The sequence below is a fragment of the Sander lucioperca genome, chromosome 4, assembly GCF_008315115.2.
Source record: "Sander lucioperca isolate FBNREF2018 chromosome 4, SLUC_FBN_1.2, whole genome shotgun sequence".
In the NCBI taxonomy this organism is placed as follows: domain Eukaryota; kingdom Metazoa; phylum Chordata; class Actinopteri; order Perciformes; family Percidae; genus Sander; species Sander lucioperca.
Window position 1 is genome coordinate 36,489,403 of NC_050176.1, and position 27,499 is coordinate 36,516,901.

A 27,499-nucleotide genomic window follows, 5' to 3' on the forward strand; every position below is an offset into this window, starting at 1 on the left:
GTCATTCCCAGTCCCTATTGTACTTTCTGTCAACTTGAACTGGAACTCTCCTGCATATGGTCTGGGAGTGTGAACAGGTGCATGAGTTTTGGAATAAAACAACATCAATAATAGCTGATGTGATAGGATGTTGAATTCCTACTGACCCGATTGTTTTGTTACATAATGACGACTCCAAATTACACCTGCTTGGGAGACAGAGCAAAATTTGGCTAGCTGGCTCAACTGCAACCAAGAAAATGATAGCTCAGCGCTGGCTCCAGCCCCTCACTCGCTTTGTATAAAACAGTGGTTGGTGTATTTTCTGGACATAGTTATGCTTAAGCTCTCTACAGCAAGGATTAAAAAAGCCAAATCATCAACTATCAGCCTATGGGAAAGCGCAGCAATACAAATATCAGACTTAATGACCTCAGCCCCACAAGAACTAGAGGAGAGTGATTAGGCAAGGTGTGGTTTCTGTTTGTTTGTTTGTTTTGTTTTCCTCGAGACCGCAGAGGGTGGGGGGTGGGAGAGGGTCTTAGTTCTTATTCAATTTGTGTTTCTTTGTTCTGTGCGCCATCTGACATTACCTGTAACACATTGTGGAATTTGTTTTGTATGTCTGAAGGTGCTAATAAAATCCATCCATCCATCTTCTTCCACTTATCCGGTAGCGGGTCACGGGGGTAGCAGCTCCAGCAGGGGACCCCAAACTTCCCTTTCCCGAGCCACATTAACCAGCTCCGACTGGGGGATCCCGAGGCGTTCCCAGGCCAGGTTGGCGATATAATCCCTCCACCTAGTCCTGGGTCTTCCCCGAGGCCTCCTCCCAGCTGGACGTGCCTGGAACACCTCCCTAGGGAGGCGCCCAGGGGGCATCCTTACCAGATGCCCGAACCACCTCAACTGGCTCCTTTCGACGCGAAGGAGCAGCGGCTCTACTCCGAGCTCCTCACGGATGACTGAGCTTCTCACCCTATCTCTAAGGGAGACGCCAGCCACCCTCCTGAGGAAACCCATTTCGGCCGCTTGTACCCTGGATCTCGTTCTTTCGGTCATGACCCAGCCTTCATGACCATAGGTGAGGGTAGGAACGAAAACTGACCGGTAGATTGAGAGCTTTGCCTTCTGGCTCAGCTCTCTTTTCGTCACAACGGTGCAATAAATTGAGTGTAATACCGCACCCGCTGTGCCGATTCTCCGACCAATCTCCCGCTCCATTGTCCCCTCACTTGCGAACAATACCCCAAGGTACTTGAACTCCTTCACTTGGGGTAAAGACTCATTCCCTACCTGGAGAAGGCACTCCATCGGTTTCCTGCTGAGAACCATGGCCTCAGATTTAGAGGTGCTGATCCTCATCCCAGCTGCTTCACACTCGGCTGCGAACCGATCCAGTGAGTGCTGAAGGTCACAGGCCGACGATGCCATCAGGACCACATCATCCGCAAAAAGCAGCGATGAGATCCCCAGCTCACCAAACTGCAACCCCTCTCCACCCCGACTACGCCTCGATATCCTGTCCATAAATACTACAAACAGGATTGGTGACAAAGCGCAGCCCTGGCGGAGGCCACTCTCACCTGAAACGAGTCCGACTTACTGCCGAGAACCCGGACACAGCTCTCGCTTTGGTCGTACAGAGATTGGATGGCCCTGAGAAGGGACCCCCTCACCCCATACTCCCGCAGCACCTCCCACAGTATCTCCCGGGGGACCCGATCATACGCCTTCTCCAGATCCACAAAGCACATGTAGCATACTCCCAGGCTCCCTCCAGGATCCTTGCGGGAGTAAAGATCTGGTCCGTTGTTCCACGACCAGGACGGAATCCGCATTGTTCCTCTTCAACCTGAGGTTCGACTATCGACCGAACCCTCCTTTCCAGCACCTTGGAGTAGACTTTACCGGGAAGGCTGAGAAGTGTGATACCCCTGTAATTGGCACACACCCTCTGGTCCCCCTTTTCGAAAAGGGGAACCACCACCCCGGTCTGCCACTCCTTAGGCACCGTCCCCGACTTCCACGCAATGTTGAAGAGGCGTGTCAACCAAGACAACCCCTCCACACCCAGAGCTTTAAGCATTTCTGGACGGAGCTCATCAATCCCTGGGGCTTTGCCACTGTGGAGTTGTTTAACTACCTCAGCAACTTCCACCAGGGAAATTGACGACAATCCCCCATCATCCTCCAGCTCTGCCTCTACCATAGAGGGTGTATTAGTCGGATTTAGGAGCTCCTCAAAGTGCTCCTTCCACCGCCCTATTACCTCCTCAGTTGAGGTCAACAGCGTCCCATCCTTACTGTACACAGCTTGGATGGTTCCCCGCTTCCCCCTCCTGAGGTGGCGAATGGTTTTCCAGAAGCACCTTGGTGCCGACCGAAAGTCCTTCTCCATGTCTTCTCCGAACTTTTCCCACACCCGCTGCTTTGCCTCTTTCACGGCAGAGGCTGCAGCCCTTCGGGCCCTTCGGTACCTTGCAACTGCCTCCGGAGTCCTCTGGGATAACATATACCAGAAAGACTCCTTCTTCAGTCGGACGGCTTCCCTGACCACCGGTGTCCACCACGGTGTTCGTGGGTTACCGCCTCTTGAGGCACCTAAGACCCTAAGACCACAGCTCCCCGCCGCAGCTTCAGCAATGGAAACTTTGAACATTGTCCACTTGGGTTCAATGCCCCCAGCCTCCACAGGGATGCACGAAAAGCTACACCGGAGGTGTGAGTTGAAAGTCTGTCGGACAGGGGCCTCCTCCAGACGTTCCCAATTTACCCGCACTACCCGTTTGGGCTTACCAGGTCTGTCCAGAGTCTTCCCACACCCTCTGACCCAACTCACCACCAGATGGTGATCAGTTGACAGCTCTGCCCCGCTCTTCACCCGAGTGTCCAAAACATACGGCCTCAGATCAGATGAAACGATTATAAAATCGATCATTGACCTTTGGCCTAGGGTGCTCTGGTACCAAGTACACTTATGAGCATCCCTATGTTCGAACATGGTGTTCGTTATAGACAATCCATGACTAGCACAGAAGTCCAACAACAAACAACCACTCTGGTTTAGATCAGGGAGGCCGTTCCTCCCAATCACGCCTCTCCATGTGTCTCCATCATTTCCCACGTGCGCGTTGAAGTCCCCCAGCAGAACTATGGAGTCCCCCACTGGAGCCCCATACAGGACTCCATTCAAGGTTTCCAAGAAGGCCGAATACTCCGAGCTCTTGTTTGGTGCATACGCACAAACAACAGTCAGAGTTTTCCCCCCCACAACCCGCAGGCATAGGGAGGCGACCCTCTCGTCCACCGGGGTAAACTCCAACGTAGCGGCGCTCAGCCAGGGGCTTGTGAGTATCCCCACACCCGCCCAGCGCCTCACACCCTGGGCAACTCCGGAGAAGAAAAGAGTCCAACCCCTATCCAGGAGTATGGTTCCAGAACCGAGACTGTGCGTAGAGGTAAGCCCCACCAGATCCAACTGGTAGCGCTCCACCTCCCGCACAAGTTCCGGCTCCTTCCCCCACAGAGAGGTGACGTTCCACGTCCCCAGAGCCAGCGTCTGCTGTCCGGGTCTGGTCCGTCGAGGCCCCTGACCTTCACTGCCACCCATGTGGCAGTGCACCCGACTGCTAATAAAATATTTATCACAAAAAAAGAGGAGTGTACCAAGGAGGACACTGTTTATCAAGCACACAGACAATGGACCCACGAAAGCATGACTTTTTTTTACTATTGTAAAATACAATAGTTTATTTGACAAATTAAATAAACTCAGCAACAGTGTCCAGAATCGGCAGGCAAAGGGGAAAATCCAGAAAACAGGCAAAGATCAAAATCCAAGGGAATCCAAAAAACACGCTCAAAAGCTATACATGTGGGAAACAGACGATCTTGCACTGGGGAGAGGGGAAGACAGAACTTACCAGGGGAGACAATGAGACACAGGTGCAGCACATTAGGGCGGGGACAGATAATCACACAAGCGGGAAAAACTATACAACAGGAAGTAGAACAAGAAAACACCAGGGAGAACAGATAACCTTCAAAATAAAACAGGAAGGGGCTGGATGGACCTAAGCCATTAGAGACCAGTGTGGTCAACTCTTCCACAGGAAAGCCAGTCTATCATTGAGCTCTTAAGTAATGGCTGCAAGATCTTTGATTCTATGTCAGTAGCACTGGGCTTTCTAATTAACCCTTGCCCATTGGTTGCACTTTTTGGTCTCTCCCCAAAAACTACTAATTTATCAAACCTTCATAGGCCAGACGGTTGAGTCTCCTTTATTGGAAATCAAGCCAACCACCTAGTCATGTAAACTGGGTACATGACTTAAAGGTCCAATGTGTAGGAATTTCTCCCATCTAGCGTTGAGATCATACTGTATATCGCAGAGGTGGGACAAAGTCATTGTTATGCAAGTCACAAGTAAGTCTCAAGTCTTTGCCCTCAAGTCCCGAGTCAAGTCGAGTCAAAGATGAGGCAAGTCCCGAGTCGAGTCACAAGTCAAAGCCAACAAGTCTCAAGTCGAGTCCAAAGTCCTACCATTTTCGTTTCGAGTCATTTCAAGTCATTTCAGTTTCAGTGTATGCAATATTAAGAATATTTTCACTGCTTCAAAAGTCATAAGAAAGCCCTTTCTCTCAAGAAACTGAAGTCATATGCTTTATAGCAGTGGTTTTCAAAGTGGGGACGGGGACCCCTGGGTGCTGCGAGGGGGTGCTAGGGGGGCCATGGCAAGTTGGCATGAAAAGTATAGCAAAACAAAATAATTGAATAAATTAAATAACTAAAGTAAACCAAATTAAACCAAAAATAAGCTAAACAATATTCCCATTAGTTAAGAACTGCACTATAATAATCTATTGCATCTCTGAACATTACTACTGTAATCGTTATTATTTTATTTTATTACATGGCTTGGTTGAATTCCAATGTAGAATGCGGTCTGTTATTTCTTGATAACAGACCGTTGCCATGAAAAACAGAGCGTTGCTATGGACACAGTTCGGTTTAGCGGAAGCAATACAATCGCTTTTAAATCAATAAACTCCTTTTTAAATCAATATTTTGTGTCAAAGTAATGATTTATTTGATAGGTAGTCATGTAATAAGCGGGATAATGTATAGCGAGGCGGTAGTTATAGCGAATACAACCCCTGATATGAAAAGGGAAGGCTAATGGTGGATCTACTGTGACTGTTATGGTAACGTTACTTTAAAACGGACGTTGACATGATGTTGGCGAGGTTTTCCATCTGAGTGTGCTACACTCATGTACCTCATATAATCAGGGTTCAAAAATCCCTATTTTTGTAAGCATGAACCAGCAAGGGAGACGTGCGTTTACTGTGTCGTTGAGACAGTAAATATGCAGCAGCTAGTATGTTACGGTACATACATCCGATAAGGTGCTTAGCATTCATTCAAAACTTACCTTTCTTTGTGCAACTTCAGGTGTCGAACAAAGTTGGACGTTGTGGCAGCTCCGTCTGTAATCTTCGACCCGCATGTTTTGCAAATTGCAACTCTTTTTTTGTCGACTACCTCGTAATTGTTATAACCAAACGAAACTATCTTCGGTATCATTTTGCCAACTGGCGCGTTGTTGCTTGTGCTTCATTGGTTGTCTTGCAATGTGCCTGCTTAGATGCTGTCGAATCAAAACAACGTGGGACTACAGTGATTGGATGTCGTGCAGGCAGCGCGCGTGCTCTCTGCATGCATACAGGTGGTGCACATTTTTTTCACAGATGCAGATAAACTGAGAGCGGCGCAGCCGTGTGAACATTTTCTTCCCCAGTTTTCATGGGAAGTAGCAAGTCTTCTCGAGTCAAAAGGTGCAAGTCCAAGTGAAGTCACGAGTCATTGATGTTAAAGTCCAAGTCGAGTTGCAAGTCTTTGTACATTTTGTCGAGTCGAGTCTGAAGTCATCAAATTCATGACTCGAGTCTGACTCGAGTCCAAGTCACATGACTCGAGTCCACACCTCTGGTATATCGTAATCAACTCTCTCGCGCCACGCAGTTCAAAGTACGTATTACAGCTACGGTAGCCTTCACGCTTCAAAAAGCCAGTCTCTTGCTCTTTTTAATATTCTTTTTCTTTTTCTGGGCAAAGAAGAAGACTGTTCCTGAAATTTGGATTTTGAATATGTGTGGTCCTACATGTTTCCTTCTTTTAACTTGCCGGGGCCGGGAAGCAACGATACCCATTAGCAGCATTAGCAGCACCTGTGAGTTTATCATGTGACAGCTAAAACGCGAAAGGCAGAGCAGTATATCCTGTATGTCCCTTACCAGCTAACGTATTTCAAGATGGCGCATGAATATGGAGCGTCTACCCCAGTTCATGTGTCTACCCCAGAATGCAAATGTAAAATTTCAACCCAATTTGTTATATTGATGGTGGTGGTAAATATTCATGAAAAAGGTTTGTGACAGATTTTGATAATGAACAACTAAACACGTTACACACTGGACCTTTAATGAGTTGCATCCATCTTGAAAATATAGGATATCTGATATCTGATATCTATCTACTGCTTCCCATCTGGGACGAATTTAAGACGACTTGGAACCCATTCATTTCCTACTTCTCTTCTATCAATGCCACTGGGATCACTACTATTCTGCCATCACTGTCTTACCCCTATTTTCCACCAGACCCGTCTGCGCTGCGTTCCGGAGGCGCCGTGACCCCCGCGAGCAATCGCTGCCATTCCAGTCAATGCTTAATATTCCACCAGCGTCCCAGAAGCGTGCCTGAAGCGGCTCTCCGCTCCGCTTAACATACACGTCAGGTTCATTTTCACAGCCGGGCAGGAAGTGAAACAGCAAGAGTTTCCAGTGAATTTACCAAAAGACCCCCCCCCCCACCCCACAATATTGTATATGTCTCCTTTACAACACCACGGACGACGAGAGATTCATCTTGGAGGTGGAAAACATAATACCACATCACAGATCTTTTTTACAAAGACAACACCAGTAAAGAGAAGGAATGGAGTTTAACTGTAGTAGTGCTTGGAGTGGAAGGTAAATACTAGTTTAATAAATATGTGATTGTTCTATAAAGTACTTGTAGAGACAATATAATCTGCGAATCAGGCAACAAGACGCTCTGCTTCTGAGACGTTCCCGGTGTTGTCCGTTATGTAGTTTTGTGCTATTTGTATGTCTGTCATATGTTGTCTACTAAGAAAAATGTGTGATATGTTCTTCAACAGAGTGTGTTTCTGGGTCAGCCAGTGGTTGAGTATTCCAGTAGGGCTGGACCATATGAGGAAAATATCTAACTGCAATAACTTTGACTGATACTGCGATTGCGCGATGATTCACGATATTGAAGGGAATGATCATTTGTGTATCATTGTGTGATTGGAACACAACATGTAAATGATTATAGCGTGATTTATGCGAGGATCTGTACCAATCAAATGTTTTTATTATTTATTTAGGATCTCCATTAGTTGTTACCATAGTAACAACTATTCTTCCTGGGGTCCACACAAAAGATAAAACGAAACAAGACATTTAACGTTCCATTAATACTTCCATATTGTCAATACAATAAATGAATTCTATATAATAAATAATTCCACATTATGAATAAATTATATTTCTTCTCAACAAACGTTTGATGCAAGCAACCAATGGACACGTTGTACCAGTGTACACTAGTGTCCGTAAGATATTTTCTTTAGTCTGTAGGATATTTGTAGGCTGGGACGTCTCTGCAGCACCACAATATTGCAATACTAAAATTCTAAACGGTTTGACAAATATTTTGCCTTTCACAAATATTGCCCTCCCCCCGCCCCCTCTGCAATTTGGATATTGCACTAGTCCATATTGGGATTTTGATAAAACTAGGGATGCACCGAATCCAGGGTTTGGGTTCGGATTCGGCCGAATATTGGGCTTTTTGACATTGTTCGGTTTTGGCCGAACCTTAGAATTTTTTTCCACCGAACCGAACCCTATGCTTGCACTGCACGTGCTACGCTGGTCGATGTAATGTAGGTATGTTGTTCAATGCAGTAGGCTGTGAGAAAGTGAAAATGGAACTTGCGAGCAGAAAAAGCGCCGCCTGGCAGCACCCCCAGCCAAAAGAAAGCGACCAAAGCCGAGCCACACGCCCAACCCGCAATGCTGACCTGTCCCGTGGCGGCAAGGACCCCAAACAACACACTCAATCGCCGCTGCCAAAACACCTGCGCATGAAACATCAAAAAGAATACGAGCCGCGCATGAAGGAATCCACAGACAGCAGCCAAAACGCAGCAACCCCAGGTACGGCAAAGGAAGGACAGTCACAGCTAAAAACTTGTGTTAACCAGACAGCCTCAGCCGTTCTCTTGGAGTGTCCCTAAAGTGGGATCAGAGTGACTGCTGCTCATTAGCTAACGTTAGCTTTCTAATTTCACCTACCCGACTTGCCTTCATCATACACTGGTTAGCGAAATTTTGCCAAACTAAATTGTCACTCATCTGGCGATAGCGATGTGCTTTCCTACAATATGAAAAGAGTGTGTGAATTCAACATTAAGTTGTTACATTTAAAGTATTTTATTGTGTAACCTCTCAGTTGAAGGTTAAGAGGAAGTTACAGTAAACATAGAGCTTTTATTGTCACGGGAAAAACAGAAGTGAATAAAATGTTGTATTTTCGGACGGTTGACTGTGTTGGGGTGGAATAAAGTGAGACGTGCAGTGCCTTCTTGGTTCCGGCATTGGAAGCCTGTGTCTTTATTTTAAAGCCATACATGAGTCTAGACAATAACCCTTGGTTACACATTTAACTATTTTAGAGGCTGTGGATTTAGTGCATCCCTAGATAAAACTGCCCAGCCCTATATTCCAGTTGTGTAATGATGAAGAGTGACATCAGTATTCTCAGTGAAGGTGTCTCCTCTCTCTTTCAGGACTCGTCACCAAAGCTAGACATGGAGCAGAAGTTGCGTTCAGCCTCCAGTGTGGATGAACTGATGAGTCTGATCTATCCTTCATACTGGGCCGCTCTCAAGTGCCGATCCAAACTCTCTACTGCTGCTGCCTCTTCAGCCTCCAGGCTCTCTGAGCGCCCACTGCTTCGCCGCCTCAGGCCGCTGGATGATACAGAAGAGCCAACGTTCGCTGCTGCCTACCTCAACTTGGATCTCCTGAAAAGTATGTTTTCATTTTGTTTTAATATTATTTTTTCCAGACTTGCAAAAATAAAAGAAATGGGTCATCACAGCAGTGCTGCATCTAGGCATGTTCTTGTCCGTCTGAGGGCCCTTCATAGATGAGTGGCCTTTGAGATGATAAAGTCTGGTATGTTGCGATTATATCATAGCTAAAGGCCAATTTATGCTTCTGCGTTAAATCGACGCCGTGGGTACGTACGCCATAGCCTGACATGCATCTCTCAAAAAATTTAACTACAGGTTGCAGCAAAGCTCAGCCGCGGCTTGGTAGCGTTGCATTTCCCCCAACTCATTTCCTGGTTCTCCTTCTCCATAAACAACATGAAATCAAGAAGAGACACTTTGTTTCTCTCACTATGACTCTAGAGTCGCTACTCGCTCCACCACACACTCCCCACGCACACACACACACACACACACACACACACACACGCCGGCCCTACTATTCTTAAAGAGATCGACGCAGACACCAACGCACAAGTATAAATTTCAGGGCACCTACGTAGGCTACGGAGAAAGCTCTGAAACAGCTTAACACTGAAGAAAGGCACACCATAACACAAACTAACTAACTGATCGAGGCAGTGGTAGAACAGCAACTGTCGTTTTCTGTTTTTATCAAAAGAGTCTTGTTTCTTTAAAAAGAGCATAGATAACAGCTTCAGTTCCCCATCGGGAAAGGGCTGTCTGACAGCAAGGTAAAGAGATGATAATATTCTAAATATAGTGTACACTTAAAAGGATACTTGGCTGATTTAAAAGCAGCTCTGTGTCATGGCAGTGTGTGTGAATGAATGGCTTTCCTCCAGCTATCAGATCTGAAGTTTTCTTCTCAGACAGGAAGTGATACTTATTGTGAATTTGAATTTGAATCATATATATGTATATGGTAACCAATCAGGTTGCTTGATTCGAGCTTATAATGACTACGACGCTCAGAGCAGAATTTGGCAAATTTGCCCACTTTTAGCCTCAGAAATTCCCCCAGAAGCAGAGAGTTTTCATATTTAGGCTGTGAAACAGGTTGCTGTGAGGCGGCTGTGTGGTAGCTGCTTTTAAAAACGTAATCTTTGTTTTCCTTCATTTGCAAATCATGGCTAACGGACTTTTTTGCTGACTTTTTATGTCTTTATGTTGACCAAACTATAAGAGACACGCAATAAAACGGTCAAAGATATTTGACTTTTTCTATTAAATAAAGCCGCCCTTGATGGGATTCTTATTTTCCAGTGTGGCCCTTAGAGAAGTTCTGTTTGACACCGCTGCATTAAGCGAACAATTTCACTTATCGAGTAAACAACTATTGCCTGATAAATAGCTTGATGAATTAACTGATTACTGAAATGACCCAATAATAATAATAATAAATCAAATTTTACTAAATAAACACACAAAACATATTGATCCAACATATTTCTAAATGTTGAAACATGAACAAAATATTCCTTTACACTACAGAAATTATTTGAACTGTTTACATTGTTTAGTTTTTGAGATGTACAGAGTTTTACAAGCAGAGTGTAAAGGCATTTTAAAAGTTTCATCTGCAATAGGAATGGTCCGCTTGCTGTTAAACACTAGATGTCACGTAACGTGATGACGTCTTCACGAGATGATGGGAAAGACTGAAGCGTTAGCTTTCTTTTGCAAAAATAATGAATGCTCTAGCTGTTATTTTAATTTTTTTTATTTTAGATCGATTTAAACAGGATCATGGAACAGTTAACTCCCACAGACCTCTAGTGGCTGTCAGCTGGAGTTCGGTTCTCTAAGGGTGCATCGATTAGTTGTCAACTATTAAATTAATGTCACCTATTTTGATATTCGATTTTGAAACGATTGGAGTCATTTTTTATGAAGCAAAAGTACTGTAACTCACAATGTCTTGACATTTTAGAGACCAAACAACTAATCCATTCATCCAGAAAATAATCCACTGATTAAACAACTATGAAAATAATCATTTGCAGCCCTACTACACATGCAGGGTATCGGGTAGAGAGTACCGATGACATTGGCTCCACCTTGATGTACTGACGTTTGGTAATTACCTCAGACCTGACCCAAGTTGTACACTGGTGGGTTAAAATTATAATATTCCTGTTAAACACAGTTCTGACTTGGCAACACTGGAATATACAAATGTAGAGATCACATTTCTGTGTACAAGTGTATGATATGTGGTTATTTGTGTAAAATTGGTCGATTGTAATTTGTTATGTACTGTATGTGCAATACACTCTGCAGTTTATTGATTTTTATTATTTTATTTTGTCTCTCTTTATCGTACTTCATCGTCTTTATTCCGTTCTTATTTCAAATACCTTTCTTGTTGTAAACTTCTGGATCCTACGGAGCCCCAGACATGACATCCGAAAAAAATATATATAATATATATATATATATATATATATATATATATATATATATATATATATAATAAAATTTTGACCACAATATGCTAATTTGTGGTGACGAAATGCTAATTTGTGGCAACGACGTAGCCTAACTATAATGTGGGCATGTTCTGGCTATTATGGCCTACTTCCCAGTAAGCACATCGCCTCAACGTAGGCTTATTGGCAATGTAATCAAAATGCGTTGGGAGGATGTTGCATATGAATCGTTTGCTCACTGGGCCAACATCCGAGACGTCGCTCTGCAGTGTTTCAGCGACATGTAGCGGCTCTTTCCACGACCTAAATTAACAACGTCATGCTGATATTTACAGTAGGCCTATACATCGTCCAGATGTCTGCTTTACGTCCTGTAAATGCTATACTCATATTTATACATTGTCCAGATGTCTGCCATAGGCCTAACTAACTATTTTTTTTTTATATTCTACATCAAGGGGATTTCGGCCTTTTATCATAGACTTGTCAAGTGTCCCAGATTAGGGACACAACTGTCCCACATTAGCACTTATATGCATATATATATCTATATATATATAGATATATATACATATTATTTTGTCAATGTGTTATCTGCATTTTCTCTTTTTAATTTTATTTGATTACATCACCAATAAGCCTACTTCGAGGCTTACTGGGAAGTAAGCCAAAATATCCAGAAAATGCCCACATTATAGTTAGGCTACGCCTGTAGACTGTAGAAACTGAATTGCCCTCCGGGAATAGATAAAGCTATCTGTAACTGTATCTGTATGATATATGTGTCTTTTTTCCTTTGTGCATTGCAGTCCATGTGTACAGCAGCTGAGACAAACAGATCTGTGACGTGGCTGTGTCTGACTCTGTGTGTGTGCAGGTATAGAGTCGGAGTGGAGGAAGACTCAGTGCATGCCCAGGGAAGTGTGTGTCGACGTGGGTAGGGAGTTCGGGGCTCCCACCAACATCTTCTATAAACCACCCTGTGTGTCCGTCTACAGATGTGGAGGATGCTGCCACTCGGAAGACAAACAATGCAGGAATATCTCCACTGGTTACCTCAGCAAAACTGTAAGCACATGCTTATTCTTCTTCTCTTCATTTTATTATGTGCTCAACTATGGATCTGCGTATATGAGATACTTAATGATTGAAGATTGGAACACCCAATGTGTCGTAAGAAAAGATCAAGGCTCAAAGGTTTAGCTGTATTTCATTTTTAAACCTATAATATAAAATGCTGTGGCCTGGTCATTGCCGTTTTGCAAATGAATGAATGAAAGATCCACTGTAACCAATACTATTAATGGTGTAATATGAAAAGGGTAATTTCAGTATTTTTCACAATCACAACAATCTTTGATATTGGTCCAGTATTGAGAGAGAATGCTGTAACTGTAAGTGTTCTCAAACTTTTTGTTAAAGAGTAAGATTCTTTTGATTTAACCGAAAAAGACCCAAAATCCCCATCACCAAACCCACCAGACAGTGTTGTAGTACTTGAGATTGGTCTTGGTCTGAAGACCGTTCTTAAGACTATGTTTTGAAGGTCTTGGTCTCGTCTCGGAATCGACCACATTTTTACTTGGTCTTGTCTCGGTCTCGGATAAAGAGGACTCTGGATTATATTTCAAGACCGGTCAAGACCACAACTGCAGGGATTTCGCTAAATTGCCTATGCATTGTCTGATTTAGGCCTATGTGTTAAAACTTGCAAATGCAAGCAATAGCTTGACCTGGTGAAAAGACAGCTGACTAGACTCCACTCCGGCAAAGCTGCTGGCCCAGACGGTGTATTTCCCAGGGTACTAAAAGCCTGTGCCCCCCTGCTGTGTGGAGTACTAAGTCTAGTCTTCAGCCTGTCTGCACCTCCAGAGGGTCCCCGTGCTGTGGAAGACGTCTTGCCTTGTTCCTGTGCCAAAGACGCCGCGTCCCAGTGGCCCTCAGGACTACAGATCGGTGGCTCTGACGTCCCACATCATGAAGACTTTCGAGAGGCTCGTCCTGGAGCAGCTAAGGCCTATGGTCAGGCCCTTCACTGATCCACTACAGTTCGCCTACCAGCCCAGCCTGGGAGTTGAGGACAGCATCATCTACCTGCTGAACAGAGTCTACACTCATCTGGACAAGCCTGCGAGCACTGTGAGAGTCATGTTCTTTGACTTCTCCAGTGCTTTCAACACCATCCGTCCAGCTATACTGGGTGAGAAGATGACTGCGATGCAGGTGGAGGCCCCCATCGTGTCCTGGATTGTTGATTACCTGACGGGCAGACCACAGTACGTACGCCTAAAGAACTGTGTGTCTGACAGGGTGGTCAGCAACACTGGGGCTCCACAGGGGACTGTCCTCTCTCCCTTCCTCTTCACCCTCTTCACCTCGGATTTCAACTATTGCACTGAGTCCTGCCACCTTCAGAAGTTTTCTGATGACTCAGCAATAGTTGGCTGCATAGAAAAGGGTGATGAGACTGAATACAGGACTGTTGTGGGCAACTTTGTCACTTGGAGTGAGCTGAACCATCTGCAGCTCAATGTGACAAAAACGAAGGAGCTCGTAGTGGATCTGAGGAGGGCGAAATCACCTGTGACCCCTGTTTCCATCCAGGGGATCCCTGTGGACACTGCTGAGAAGTACAAGTACCTGGGGGTGTACTTAAACAATAAACTGGACTGGACTAGACACGCCGAGGCTGTCTACAAAAAGGGCCAAAGTCGACTCTTTTTCCTGAGGAGGCTGAGGTCCTTTAACATCTGCCGGACAATGCTGAGGATGTTCTATCAGTCTGTCGTGGCCAGTGCTATCTTTTTTCGCTGTCACATGCTGGGGCAGTGGGATGAAGGTTGCTGACACCAACAGACTGAACAAACTGATCAGGAGGGCTGGTGATGTCGTGGGGGAGGAGCTGGACACATTGAGGACCGTGGCTGAGAGGAGGATGCTGTCCAGGCTTCAGTCCATCTTGGATAATGTCTCACACCCTCTCTACGACACACTGGCCCAGCAGAGGAGCACCTTCAGCAGAAGACTCCTCTCACCCAGATGCACCACAGAGCGCCACAGGAAGTCGTTCCTGCCTGTGGTCATTAAACTCTACAACACCTCCCTCAGAGAGTCACACACCCCCTCTCTGTAATCATCTCATCTCAAACATAGACAATCATTTCTCTCTTTTTATTGCACTATTTGCACATTAACATTAACACTGTACATTTCATATTTTATTTATTATTACTGTATATTTGTTTTTATTATATATGTTAAAAGTCTGGATAATATATGTTGTTTGTATATGTTGTTTGTATACCTGGAGTGGTAACAAAAATAATTTCCCCCTGGGATTATTAAAGTATTTCTGATTCTGATTCTGATTCTGATTCTGATTGACTCATATTTAATTTGAAATGTGTTACTGTAAACCTCCATCTCCCTGCCCACTTTACACGCACTCCCAAGAAAGTGAATGTGGGAGACAGGAGAAGAAGCTCTGGCTGTTTAACACAAATCTGGTCTTGGTCTTGATTCAGTCTCGCCCTGCTTTGGTCTTGGTCTTGACTTGGTCTCAAACCCTCAAAGTCTTGGTCTTGTCTCGGTCTCGATACACTCTGGTCTTGGTGATGACTTGGTCTCCACTTAGGTGGTCTCGACTACAACACGGATAAAGCCAGCATATTTTCACATGTAAATGGGTGAAACCATTGGTGATTGTCGAAAGACGAACCAAGACGGCTTTTGATTGATTTTGGAGCTGTTTCATTTTAAACAAAAAGGATCTTATCAAAAAGGTCTATCTCTGTAGGGATCCTTTCCATAATGTTGTCAGACAACTTCTGTTGTCAGAATAATCTGAGCCTGTCAGTGGCAAAAACAGCACTTATAATGGACAGAAATTGAAGGTGCGCAATTGCCCATTATCGATACATTGCAGCTTGTTTTGCCGCTGCTGACTGCAGTGGTCTTACCTAATACTGGACCAGTTTCAAAGATTGTTGTTCCCATCAGCCACTTAGACACAAAAATTGGGAAAATAGGTCCAGGTTGAAAAATACCAAAGTTACCATTTAACTGATAAAATGGGGGCAGGGTTTCCCCCAAAAGGTAGTTTAGTCCGGTGGCAGAAGCAAGCACTCTAAGCTGTTCATGGCTGATTTGCAGCGAAAAGACAAAGAGGAAAAAGAACAGAAGTGTTAGGGGGCGTTTCATTGGCACACCTGTTTCCTCTGGTCTTTCCCTTTTTTCTCTTGGTGCAACAACAACTTAGGTCCTCGTTGCAAATGCTACACATCCAAAATGTTTTATGGCCAACCACCCAATACTTGTTCAGTATTGAATAGTAGTCTGGACCAAAGTGGTGGACTCACCGACCATTCAGGCTACATTTACATTGCTATGTTTTGGTTTAAACCGGAGACATTTGGAAACATTCTGACCCGTTTTGGTTTGGAATCTGCGGGGTTGTGTTGCAGTCTCAACGGCTGCAAATGGAGACCTTTGGCAACACCGACACTGACGCCAGGTTTCTCCGCCTGATTGGGTCTTATTGGTCACGACGTCTCGTTCCCTGAGACTAAGATACTAACGTGGCAACCACCAGCAATGGCGGAGTATACATGCCAGTTTAGATCCAGAGTAAGGGACAAGACAGAAAATAACAATATATTTCTATGATGAACATCTATCATGAAATTGAAGGCAACATACAGTATGTTTTCTATTCTGTATTTTCAAATTATGGAAAATGAGTGTGAATGAATGTGCTTCATTGCCTTTCCATGCAGAGTGGCCAGTAATAGTTACAGAGGAAGTATTATGTGTGATGGCAGATCCACACTGATAAGTGATTTCTACTGAATGTATATCCTGTCATGTCATCCATGTCCTGTCAAAGTGCTGTTGGGTTGATTCCCATTAACTCAGGGTCATCACATCTCATAACAACAAACTTTGAGCTAGATGCTGAAAATGTCAAGTTTTGAGGTAAATTTGGATCGTTCAACAAGGCAGGCCTGCTTTGTTCTTTCTGGGAATGATTGGAAAGATTTACAAAGAATATGTTTAGTGCCTTAACTCTCTAACTGGGACATTTTTGGACCCATTGGTGGGATTGCTGTAGACAAGGTTTAACCACGTATCCAGCTAATTTAAACACTTACTGTGTTGGGTCAACAGTTAACTTTATTTAATATTGTATGTGGGGTTTTCTTTTGCGGGGTGCAAATGTTCCACCACAAGTTCCTTCCCGAGACAATTTTGCAGAGCCACCGTCGCTGCGTCCAGAGCTTAGCGCCGCCCAAGTTGATTGTTTAAAGAAATGCAAACAATCCAGAGCGTTTTTTTTCTCCTATCCCAGAATGCATCTGTGGTGTAGCCAGACCTTACTCCACAGCGCTGTGGAGATAGAGCTAGCAATGCAATACTGCGCTTTGATTAACTGTTTATAATGTGTATGCATATTAAATAAATCAATAGAAATCATCATCTTTTGGGAGCAATGAGCAAGCAGCTGGGGGACCTGCCACCCAGGGCACATAAACATAGATTTGCAGAACTATTATGAAAAGTGTAAATCTCCCAGCAGAGCACAAACCCTTAAACAGAAGCTGATGGCGTCTTGCAGGAAATAGCTGAGGCATGCGAGTAGTTGTTTGGTGTTGGTATCTTGGATGAGATGCTGATGTTTACTTTAGTGTACAGTAAGTGCTGTTGACCCCGAGCACTGTGTCATAAAGTCTTGGATGTTGTAGATATCAGAGCATATGTTTTCTTTAAACATTTCCTGAAGATCACACGTCTCTCTGCAGCTAGATGAGGCGTGTAAACCATCAGGACACAGTGAGGACATGGCTTCCAAACACTGCACCATGCTTGCATTAAAAATGTCACCTGCACACAACAAAGTGTATGATTTAACTGGCTGATACAGGGTGGGACCAGAAACAATACACCATCATGCATTATAGGTGGGCTGGTTATAGGTGGACCCTCATTGTAAGGATGCCCAGATTGTATTAGGTGAGTAGAAAGCAACACGCACACAACTCGCCTTGTCTCCTCTGTGCTGCAGCGAATTCATTGCCCCGAAGATCCATTTCCAAAGAAAAACGAAAAGTCCTGCACACTTGTCACCTCTGCATTGGTATTATTGAACAACAAACCAACGCAGAGATGAATGCATGCTGTATTTATGAATAATTCAATTAGATAGCTGTTTTACAATATGGGAACAAAATAGTTGCCTACATAATTTTCATATTGTGACAAACGTAATTCTATTAATGATCCGCAAATATATGTGTGTGTGCTTGCTTGCGTGCGTGCTTGCGTGCGTGCTTGCGTGCGTGCGTGCGTGCGTGCGTGCGTGTGTGCATGCGTGCGTATGTATTTTCCTGTGTATACACTGTGTGTGTGTGTGTATGAGTGTTTGTGTGTGAGTGTACATGTATAAACATTGCATACGCAGAGAGGAGCACTGAGCTGAGTGCACATCAAACCTGCATTAATCAATAGTTGAAATCAACATTGAATTACATTTTTCTGATCAACTATCGCAGTAAGACATTTCTATCCAACTGAATAAGCTAGCTAGCTACACAGCACCAAATGGCAGACAGACAAGGTTAGCAGCTAGCTATCAAAGAGAATCAAATAGCCAGCAGCTAAATAGCTAGCTATTTTCTTAGAAGTTGGTTGAGACAAAAACAGAGCTAAAAGTATATTGGACTGACATTCAGCATGCGAAGACAAACACAATTCCAGGTGAATGCCAATGTGTTTGCTAATACGTTAACACAAGACTGTCTTTCCCGAAAAGCACCCACATAAGTCGTTTGTTGAAGCAGAAATTATGACATATTTTCTTTTTTTTAGTGGCAGCACCCTCTAGTGGTCGTAGTATTTATGATGGGAGCAAAGCAGGAAGTAAGGTGAGGAAGTATATATATATATATATATATATATATATATACAGCTTGGATGGTGGCTGGGTCAAGCAAACAGGACTTTCACCCAGGTGACCAGGGTTCGTGTCCAATTTGAAAATAAAAGTAAATGGTGAGTTTTCTTTTTAACTTTACGGAACAAACTATTCTTATGAGCTATGCCACATTCTGCTTCACACGCTTAACCGGATGAGAAGTAACATCTGATTTTAACCCAAACCATGATCTTTTAAGAAACCTAACCAAGTAGTCTTTGTGCCTAAACCTAACCAAACTTCAACCGTTTCACGTTAACGACATGTTTAAAACCGTGACTGTTACCTTTTCTGGTTTAGAAATGAGGACGGAAAACATGCTCCTATGGGTCATATTAGCTGCCACCGCTAGGTGACAAAAACGACCAATATCGTCATATGGTTTGGTTTTCTTGTTGGTTAACACATGATTTGGCTGGCCCCTGCACCACGTGGGATTAAGGCTGAGCCAGAAAGGCTGAGCCAGACTCTTATATTGCAGTGCAGAAATATAAGGTTCTGGGGACTGTCCTATAAGGGAAGCTTAAATGTACCCCTATTTACCACCGGGCGCGCCACGGTGAGTCCCAGTGCGTGCTAAAGATCCACGCCAGGTCTATTTTCACACGAGCCGCAGGGTGTTCGGACAACCAGGCAGGAAGCGAAACAGCAAGAGTATCCAGTAGTATTTACCAAACCCCCCCCCAAAACAACACCATGGACAACGAGAGATTCATATTGGACGTGGAAAAACATAACAGACACCACAGATCCTTTTTATCAGGGCAACACCAGAAAAGAGAAGGCATGGAGTTTAACTGTAGGCATGCTTGAAGTGAAAGGTAGATATTAGCTTAATAAACACTTTTATTCTGCAAAGAAAAGTAGAGACAATATAATCTGCAAGTCAGGCAGCAAGACGCTCCGCTACTGAGACGCTCCCAGTGTGGTATGGAGTGTGACAGAGGACGGAACAAAACTGGAACGCAGCACAGACGCACCCAGTGGAAAATCTGGGTTAGTCCTAAAAATAGGAAATAGGAAAGGAATAGGATTCTTGGTGCTGCCCTTATTGACTTTCAACACCTAAATGAAGCGAGGGACATCTCAAAGGCTTAGATATTGTTTGGGACCCTGAAACCTTTTACATTGAGTTCCATGCTTTCTTCAGGGCAAAGGTTTGGTCTCCCCAAAGGCAGCGCTAATAGACACAGACTGTTCTCTTTTCGCTCTTGGTTTTATAAACAAACTATAACTCCAAAAGTCATGTCATTGTGTCTTCTTTTTCCATGATTCATGGTGACAGTGTAGGAGATATGGATCGTGTGCTGTGTTGTGTATGATGCATGTATTTGTGTTGGACTACTGTCTGCAAGCCAGATCATCCCTCAGGGACATTTAAGTTTTATGAATCTTGAATGAATCTTGAATTGGTGGCCAGACATTGATTAATGAAGCTTCACAGGTCTACTCTTGCGCATACATTTCACAATAATCGCTCTACATTATCCCGCTTTCTTTAAACCAATCACAATCGTCTTGGGCGGTGCTAAGCGCCGGACACAATGACGGTGCCTCTGCAAAAAAGCCTTGTGCTCGTTCAAAAGTAGTTTTAGTCATGCAATAGAAAATTCAGATTGGATCTGGATTTACCCTGCAGTTAACCATAGTCCTCATAAATCCACCGGAGTTCAATATGCCAACACAAAGAAAGAGGAAGCTAATGCTCTGTTTGCCAATGTTGCCATTAGCTATGTTTGCGATCCCCGTTTTCTCCACCCTCTCTCTCCCGCTGTGATTGGCTGATCAGCGTTATGAGCTCCATATGAGCACAAATATTGATTTAAAAATGATTTAATTGATTTGAAGTCCATACCAACAGTCTGTTATACTTAGCAACAGTCTGTTATACAGAAATAGCAGACCATAGAATGCCATGAATGACCAATCAGAATCAAGGGTAATAATAGTTGATGTAAGGTTAATTCTAACACGAGAGTAATAGTGTGACTAACATGTGGAATGCATTGTAGGCTATTTGTAAGTTTGGTAAAAATATTGGTAGCTATATGAATGTATCAAGTGTTAGCTAACTATCATTTGCAGTCTTGTCTTTTCACTGTGAGGACCAGTGTTGGGGAAGTTACTTTTAAAAAGTAGTTTTTGCTCGTTACTCGTTACTTCTTAAAAAAGTAATCCGTTACTTTACTTAGTTACCCCCTATGGAAAGTAACTTTTTACTTTACTCGTTACTTTTACGTTACTTTTAAAAGCAGGCATCTCTGGCAGAGACTGAAGTTAATTATACAAAAACTATCTTTGACCATAAAGCCAATCACTGGTTTATCAGTGAAGTGTCTGAACTACACTGCAGACTGGATTCTCTACTCACAGAATGACCAGCCGTTATGAACGAGTCCAGCACGGGTTGAATGCACATCAGCAGGTCATCGGCGTTACACGGTGTTAGTGTATACTATGTAATGTCTGTATCGACTTGTACCGGGGTCCGTGCATTGTCGTAGACACATGCAGGCTCTTTTCTGGAAATGCTTGCGTGTCCGTGCAACCGACACAAGTCCACAGCGGTCCGCTGCGTGTATGTATGTATGCATCACCACCGCATCCATCTGTGAGGTTGTCAGCTTTGTGTCCGCCTGACTCAGAGCACCGTCCAGCAAAAAGCCATGAAGCTTAAAACGCTCTCAAAAGTTAGCTTTGGCTGTTTCTCGCTTGCCATGATTACTCTTCTACCAGCCTCTGTCACGTCCTGTTTGGAGCTTGTGAGCGCGCAGCCGAGAAGGCAGTGTCGCTGTGAAATCTGTCCCTGGGAAAACTAACGTTGCGCCGAATTGAAAAAGGAACTACGTTTCGTTACCAAATTTTCAGTAGTAGCGCGTTACACTACTTTTACCCAAAAAAGTAGTTACGTTACTGAAACGCGTTACTTTGTACAGCGGGAGAGAGAGGGTGGAGAAAACGGTGAGGACTGAGAAAGCTGTTAGCACTGTACATTAGATCACATTTAGATGGTTAGGGTGTTTGACTGGTACATTGGTGCCTGAAAACGGTTTTGTACTGCTGGTTTACTCTCCAAAGAAAGAGCATACAATTGTTGTTGGAAAAGCAAACATCTTCAAAAAGTCAGAAAAAAAACAGACTAAAAAGTCAGTGTTGTTGGAAATTAGACAAAGGTGTTTGAATGATTCTAGGACCACAGAATAAGAAACTTATTGCTTTAGCATGCCACCCTTAAGTTGAGGTAAGAAAAAAGGAGGCCAAGGTTAAAGCTGCAAGGCTTTGTCCTGGCAGCAGGAACGAGCCTGTGGGTGCTGAGCCACGGCCTTTTTGAGGTTTCACAACACATTCTTTCACTCAGCTGCTTTTTCCTAACGGCTGTTTTTGGCTGCAATCTCAGACTACTAGCCAGAGTTTGGAGATTTACATAGGCTACATAGTACGTCATTCGATTGATGGCAGACTAGATAGACAATTTACAGTTCAACTGAATTCTAATAACTTGTTCAATGTAATTGTAAATAATTTGTCTCAAAATGGATGTATGGAACAGGGAGGAATTAAAAGTGGCTGTTTCCTGTACAGTGTTCCGTGCTTTGTTTCGTCATCCTGAAAGTTTCATTGTGCTGATTTGCTTTGGCAGCGCCTTAAAGCAGCTGGCAATCGTTGAGAGGTCTCAACACTTAGCAGGTAATAGAAGTTGTGCTAAAATGCATAATTTACAATTTGACTGACTGTAAGTATCTTTAAGCATTTAGGTCTGTCTGGTCTCTGCAGTTACTCTACAGTTTAGCTCAACACCTGCACTGTTATGTTTTTTCACTCTGCAGTGTGCCACTTTTTCTGTAACACCCAGGTTTATTCTGTCTTTCAGTCTTCTATATTATGACTAATATGTTCTGGTTTTGTCATAGTTGGCTGTGTTACCTTTAGGTTTTAAAGTACTCATATTATGCTTTTTGGCTTTTTCCCTTTCCTTTATTGTGTTATATATCTTTTTTGTGCATGTTATAGGTTTACAAAGTGAAAAAGCCCAAAGTCCACCTCAAAGGGACTTACCATCTCCAACAGAAAACACTGTTCACAAACTGCTCCAAACTGCTCTATTGTAGTCCAGCCTTTACTTTGCGTCACTTTGTAACACACGTTATAATGCTTGCCTAGCTGCTAGCATGGCACGCCCTCATACTCTGCTTCTGACTGGCTAGTAGTGCTTACCTAGGTACCGCGCATGTGCGACTCCCAACAAAGATGGAAAAGAAGTGAGATTCCTCACTCTGTAGCTAAAACGGAGAGCTCAACACACAGGGTGAAAAGAGGAGTTGCAGCAATGTGTAGTATAACAAAAATATGGTGTTTTTTGAAAATTAAACCATGTAAACCTATTCTGATATAACCTCTAAATACAATTATGAACCTGAAACTGAGCATAATATAGCACTTTAACATAAGCTATATTAGAGATATTATTTTTCTGCTCTACTAGCAATGGGGCCCAACAATGGTAACGTCAGCTGGCCTGTCCCGGTCCAGAGCAAGATATCTGGCAGAGAGATTTGCCGTGTATATTCATGGTCCCTAGACAATAGATCCTAATGTTTTCGATGACCTTCAAAATAGCATAAAAATCCAATTTGTCCAAATATAACTGCTGCTTGATGATTTTTTTTTTTTTTTTTTTTTTACTGACAAAAACACCAACATACAAAACTCTCGTTGGGGAAAAGGATATACATGCGCATATACAATACAAATGTTATCTATGTACAAGAGAAAATTACCTGAGCAAAAGAAACAACAAAGAACAAAACAAAAAAAGGGGGAGCTTCTTAAATATACACAAGTCAAAAGCAATAAGGCTAGAGAAAGTAAAATTAGCATTTAGAGCGGCACACAAGGAGAGATTAATCAAAGCATTAGTTTCCTAGATATGTCACTACACATTTTTCTTGCAATTTTAGTAGATTTTATCTTTTTCAGTGAGGAAAAAAAACAATTTAAAGTAATTTATAAACCAAACAAAGCAAGGCTTAGAACATCACTAATATATTTATTATTACATTTACTGTCAAATAAAGTACAATCATTAATAACTAAATTTGGTAAAGTTGGTAAGGGACTTATTCTTGCATATAACAATGTGCTTTGAATTAACTGTAATAATGGTACAGGTATTTACAGATCTTGTTTTCTCTATATGTACAGTTTAAATTATATTTGTCTAAGAAAGCTTTATATTCCAAAAAGTTACCATTATCATCTATAACATCATTCACAAATATAATGCCCTTTCCATACCAATCATACCTGAACAATGATTTTCTATTGATTATAATGACCCTATTGTCCATAAGGTGGATCCATGTTGAGAAAAGTTATGGGTGAATATCATTTTCCAATATTGGAGAACTTGTTTGTGGAAGTTTGATAACTTAACAGGAATTTTGGTCACCACAGGTATGTGAAACCACATAGAATCTGGTTGTGATAGATATGTTTTCAACCAGTTAATCTTAAATGTCCCAAACATTGATTCAAAGTCCAAGGCTTTAAAGCAGCCATATTATGCTCATTTTCAGGTTCATAATTGCATTTTAAGGTTGTACCAGAATAGGTTTACATGGTTTAATTTTCAAAAAACACCATATTTGTGTTGTACTGCAGTGCTCTCTCTCACTGCTGCAGATCCTCTTTTCAGCTGGTCTCTGTTTTAGGTACAGAGTGAGACCTCTTTTCTTCTTCTTCTTCTGTACTATCTTTGATTGCACTGCACATGCTCAGTAGCTCAGATTTAGATCATGTCAGCTAGTTAGCTCCATAGACAGTAAAAGAAAGGCTGTTTCTACAACTTCGGTCAGTTACAAGGCAGGATTAGCTGGGAGACTTCTAAATGAGGGCGCACATGTAAGTAGTTCTTTTGTAGATTATGGTGAACTTGTGTGTGTTGTAGCAGTGCTTTGCTATTGAGAATGAGGTAGCATGCTAGTGTTAGCATGCTAGCGTTAGCATGCTAGCGTTAGCATGCTAACGCTATGAGCTAATGGTTGCGGTTAGCCTGCTCGTTTCGGCTTGTGACGTCACAAGCCGTGCCGATTTTGAACAGCTCACCCAGAGACTGAAGGCAGGACACATTCAGAAACCGTATCTCACTCTAAACACCATGGATGGATTTTTTTCAAAGTTTGTATGTGTGTGGAAGCTCCAGAGACACAACATAACACCCCAAATCCCAGAAAAAGTGATTTTTTCATAATATGGGCACTTTAATATCACCCATATCATACTCTTTAACCAGCTGTGATTTCTTATATAATATAATGGGTTTTATTTTTCCACAGGAATTGGAAAACAATTGAATTGGCCTTCTTAACATTACCAGAAGAGACATACAGAGAGTGACATGGACAAATTACTTTGGAAATACCTTCTGTTTTAGATAAAGTAACTCTACCAAAGATAGTGAGGTCTCTGGTGAGCCAGCGACTAAAAGATTTCTTCGTATCTATTAAACGGTTAGAAAAATTAACATCTTCCCTTCTGATAGCATTTTTAGATAAAACTATTCCTAGATATTTCACTTCAGCTTTAACCTTGAATGAAGAGATGATGGAATCCGTTGATTAGTTGATGGGAAGTAGCTCACATTTTTTAATATTGAGTGTTAATCCTGAAGCTTTAAAGAAAATCGAGACTGAATCAAGGGCAACATCTACCATGAATTTATTCCTTAAAAGGATTGCTGTGTCGTCTGCAAATTGACTAATTTTAAATTCCTTATCAAATATTGAGATCCCATGCAAGTCGGGGTTGTGATTAATGAAAATGATAAGTGACTGGGTGGCTAGAATAAACAGTTTGGGAGAAATTGGACACCCCTGCCTAATACCGCGGAGCACCTCAAACCTAGGAGTTATACCAGGATTCAGGGACACAGAACTATATATGTCAGTATAAAGCATCTTAATTATTTTACAAAAGTTGCTCCCAAAACCTAAAAATTCTAAGATTTCAAATAAAAAGGTATGTTCAACAGTATCAAATGCTAATTAAAAATCGAGAAATAAAATAAAAGCATCAGTGTCAATTAGGTCTCGATAATCAAGCATGTCTAGTAGCAATCTGGTATGATTATGTATATTTCTACCCTTTATGAAAGCTGATTGACACTCATCAGTAATATGTGACAATCCCTCATTCAGACGATTAGCATAGACAAGTGCCAACAATTTATAATCGTTACATAACAAGGTAATTGGTCTCCAATTATCCAATAAAAGATTATCTTTGTTAACTTTGGGAATTAGAGCGATGAGACCATGTTTCATAGTGGGAGAAAGATTACCTTTTGAGATACAATCTATAGCATTATAGAGCATTTCCCTGATATCACTCCAAAAGAAAGATAAAAACTCCACGGTTAGCCCATCTTTTCCAGATGATTTCCCCTTAGAAATCTGATGAACTGCTAAGTCTAGCTCCTCAATTCTTAGCTCATCTTCCATAAGTTGTTTAAAGTTATCATTCATTGTCTTTTTAAACCCCTGAATATTATCTAAGAAATAACAGCAATCTTCTTTAGAAAAAAGGGATTTATACAAATTACTATAAAAAGTTTTGATGTTTTCATTTACTTTTCCTGGTTTTCAACAATAATATCATTGATAATTAACTTCTGAATATTTTTCTTTTTCTGTCTTTGTTTTTCCAGACTAATGAAGTAGGAAGAGTTTTTTTCCCCTTCTTCAATCCAACGAGCCCTTGAACGAATAAATGCTCCCTTGGCCTTTTCCAGATATATATTATCAAGATGGGACCGTAACTTGTTTAATTCAATCTGCTCTTCCAGTGTCAAATCATCTTTACAGCATAGTGTATTAATGTGACTAATGATGTCCCTTTGTCTTATCTTTTTAAGTGTTGATGATTGCTTACTTGTTCTAATAGCTATCTGTTTAACTTTGAATTTAAACCATTCCCATTTACTCAGAAAAGACATTTCCAATTCACCTACTCCTTTGACCAGTTGTTTAACTACATTACAAAACTCAGTATCTTCCAAAAGGGTATTATTACATTTCCACATGGAGTTTATGTTATTCTCTCTTCCACCCGGAGAAAGTGTCAAGGATATTACACAATGATCAGTCAGTGGTGATGCTGAAATATCACATCTATTAAACTCAATAATTAGATTGTCTGAGAGTAACCAATGATCCAATCTAGAGAACTGGCCATTATTAGATGACTTGAACCAGGTAAATTGTTTTCTGGTTGGGTTTTCCATTCTCCAATAATCTATTTGTGATCAATTCAACTATTGTTTCATCAAATGTGTGCCAGTGTCTCTTTGATGGTAAGCGGTCTAACCAAAGATCAGGAGCCAGGTTAAAATCTCTCCCAATTATGACTCTTTCCGTTGAAAAATGCATTTTCCATTCCTCTAAGTATTTACTTAAAGATGAGAAGAGATTTTTGTTCTGTTCTTTTTTGTTATAACCATACACACATAATAAAATGTAGTTTATACCGTTCATTTCTGTCGCGATCATTAACCAATAGCCGGTAGAGTCACTTTTATGGTCAATCATTTTCCCAGGAAATCTATTTAATAAAATCATAACTCCTGCCGAGTGTGACGTTCCATGACTGAAAAAGATAGTCTCCCCATTGCAATTTCCAAAATTTTGTGTCAGCCTCAGCCGTGTGGGTTTCTTGCAAAAAAACACAATTTGTAAATCAATACAATTTTTGTAATAAGAAGCAAGCATTCAAGTAAGGCCTTAGCTTGTCTCTCCTTACTGCTCCTTACAGAAAAGAAAAATAGCCTTACGTTTTACATTATCTTTCAGATCCGGCCCGCCAAAGCTTTTAGTCTGGCCCGTAGAATAATCACGAATTCAGAAAATGTGAAGAGGAAAAATTGGGTTCTGTTATTTAGCATTTCAAGCATTTACAGCAGGTAACAT

The 27,499-nt window shown here is 42.2% G+C and overlaps 1 protein-coding gene and 1 long non-coding RNA gene across 2 annotated transcripts in view; one reads left to right on the top strand and one right to left on the bottom strand.

The window, feature by feature from the left end:
* Positions 1-27,499, top strand: part of vegfc (vascular endothelial growth factor c) — a 138,256-nt gene that overhangs the window by 45,105 nt on the left and 65,652 nt on the right. Inside the window, exons 2-3 of the mRNA XM_031319747.2 lie at positions 8,907-9,150; positions 12,444-12,634. Of these exons, the coding sequence (XP_031175607.1) occupies positions 8,907-9,150; positions 12,444-12,634 (435 nt within the window). The remainder of the gene's footprint in view (positions 1-8,906; positions 9,151-12,443; positions 12,635-27,499) is intronic.
* On the bottom strand, positions 13,159-14,983 carry LOC116064510. The gene is made up of 2 exons (XR_004108545.1): positions 14,952-14,983; positions 13,159-13,299 (listed from the first exon to the last, which is right to left on the bottom strand). It is a non-coding gene; the product is annotated as an uncharacterized LOC116064510 (long non-coding RNA).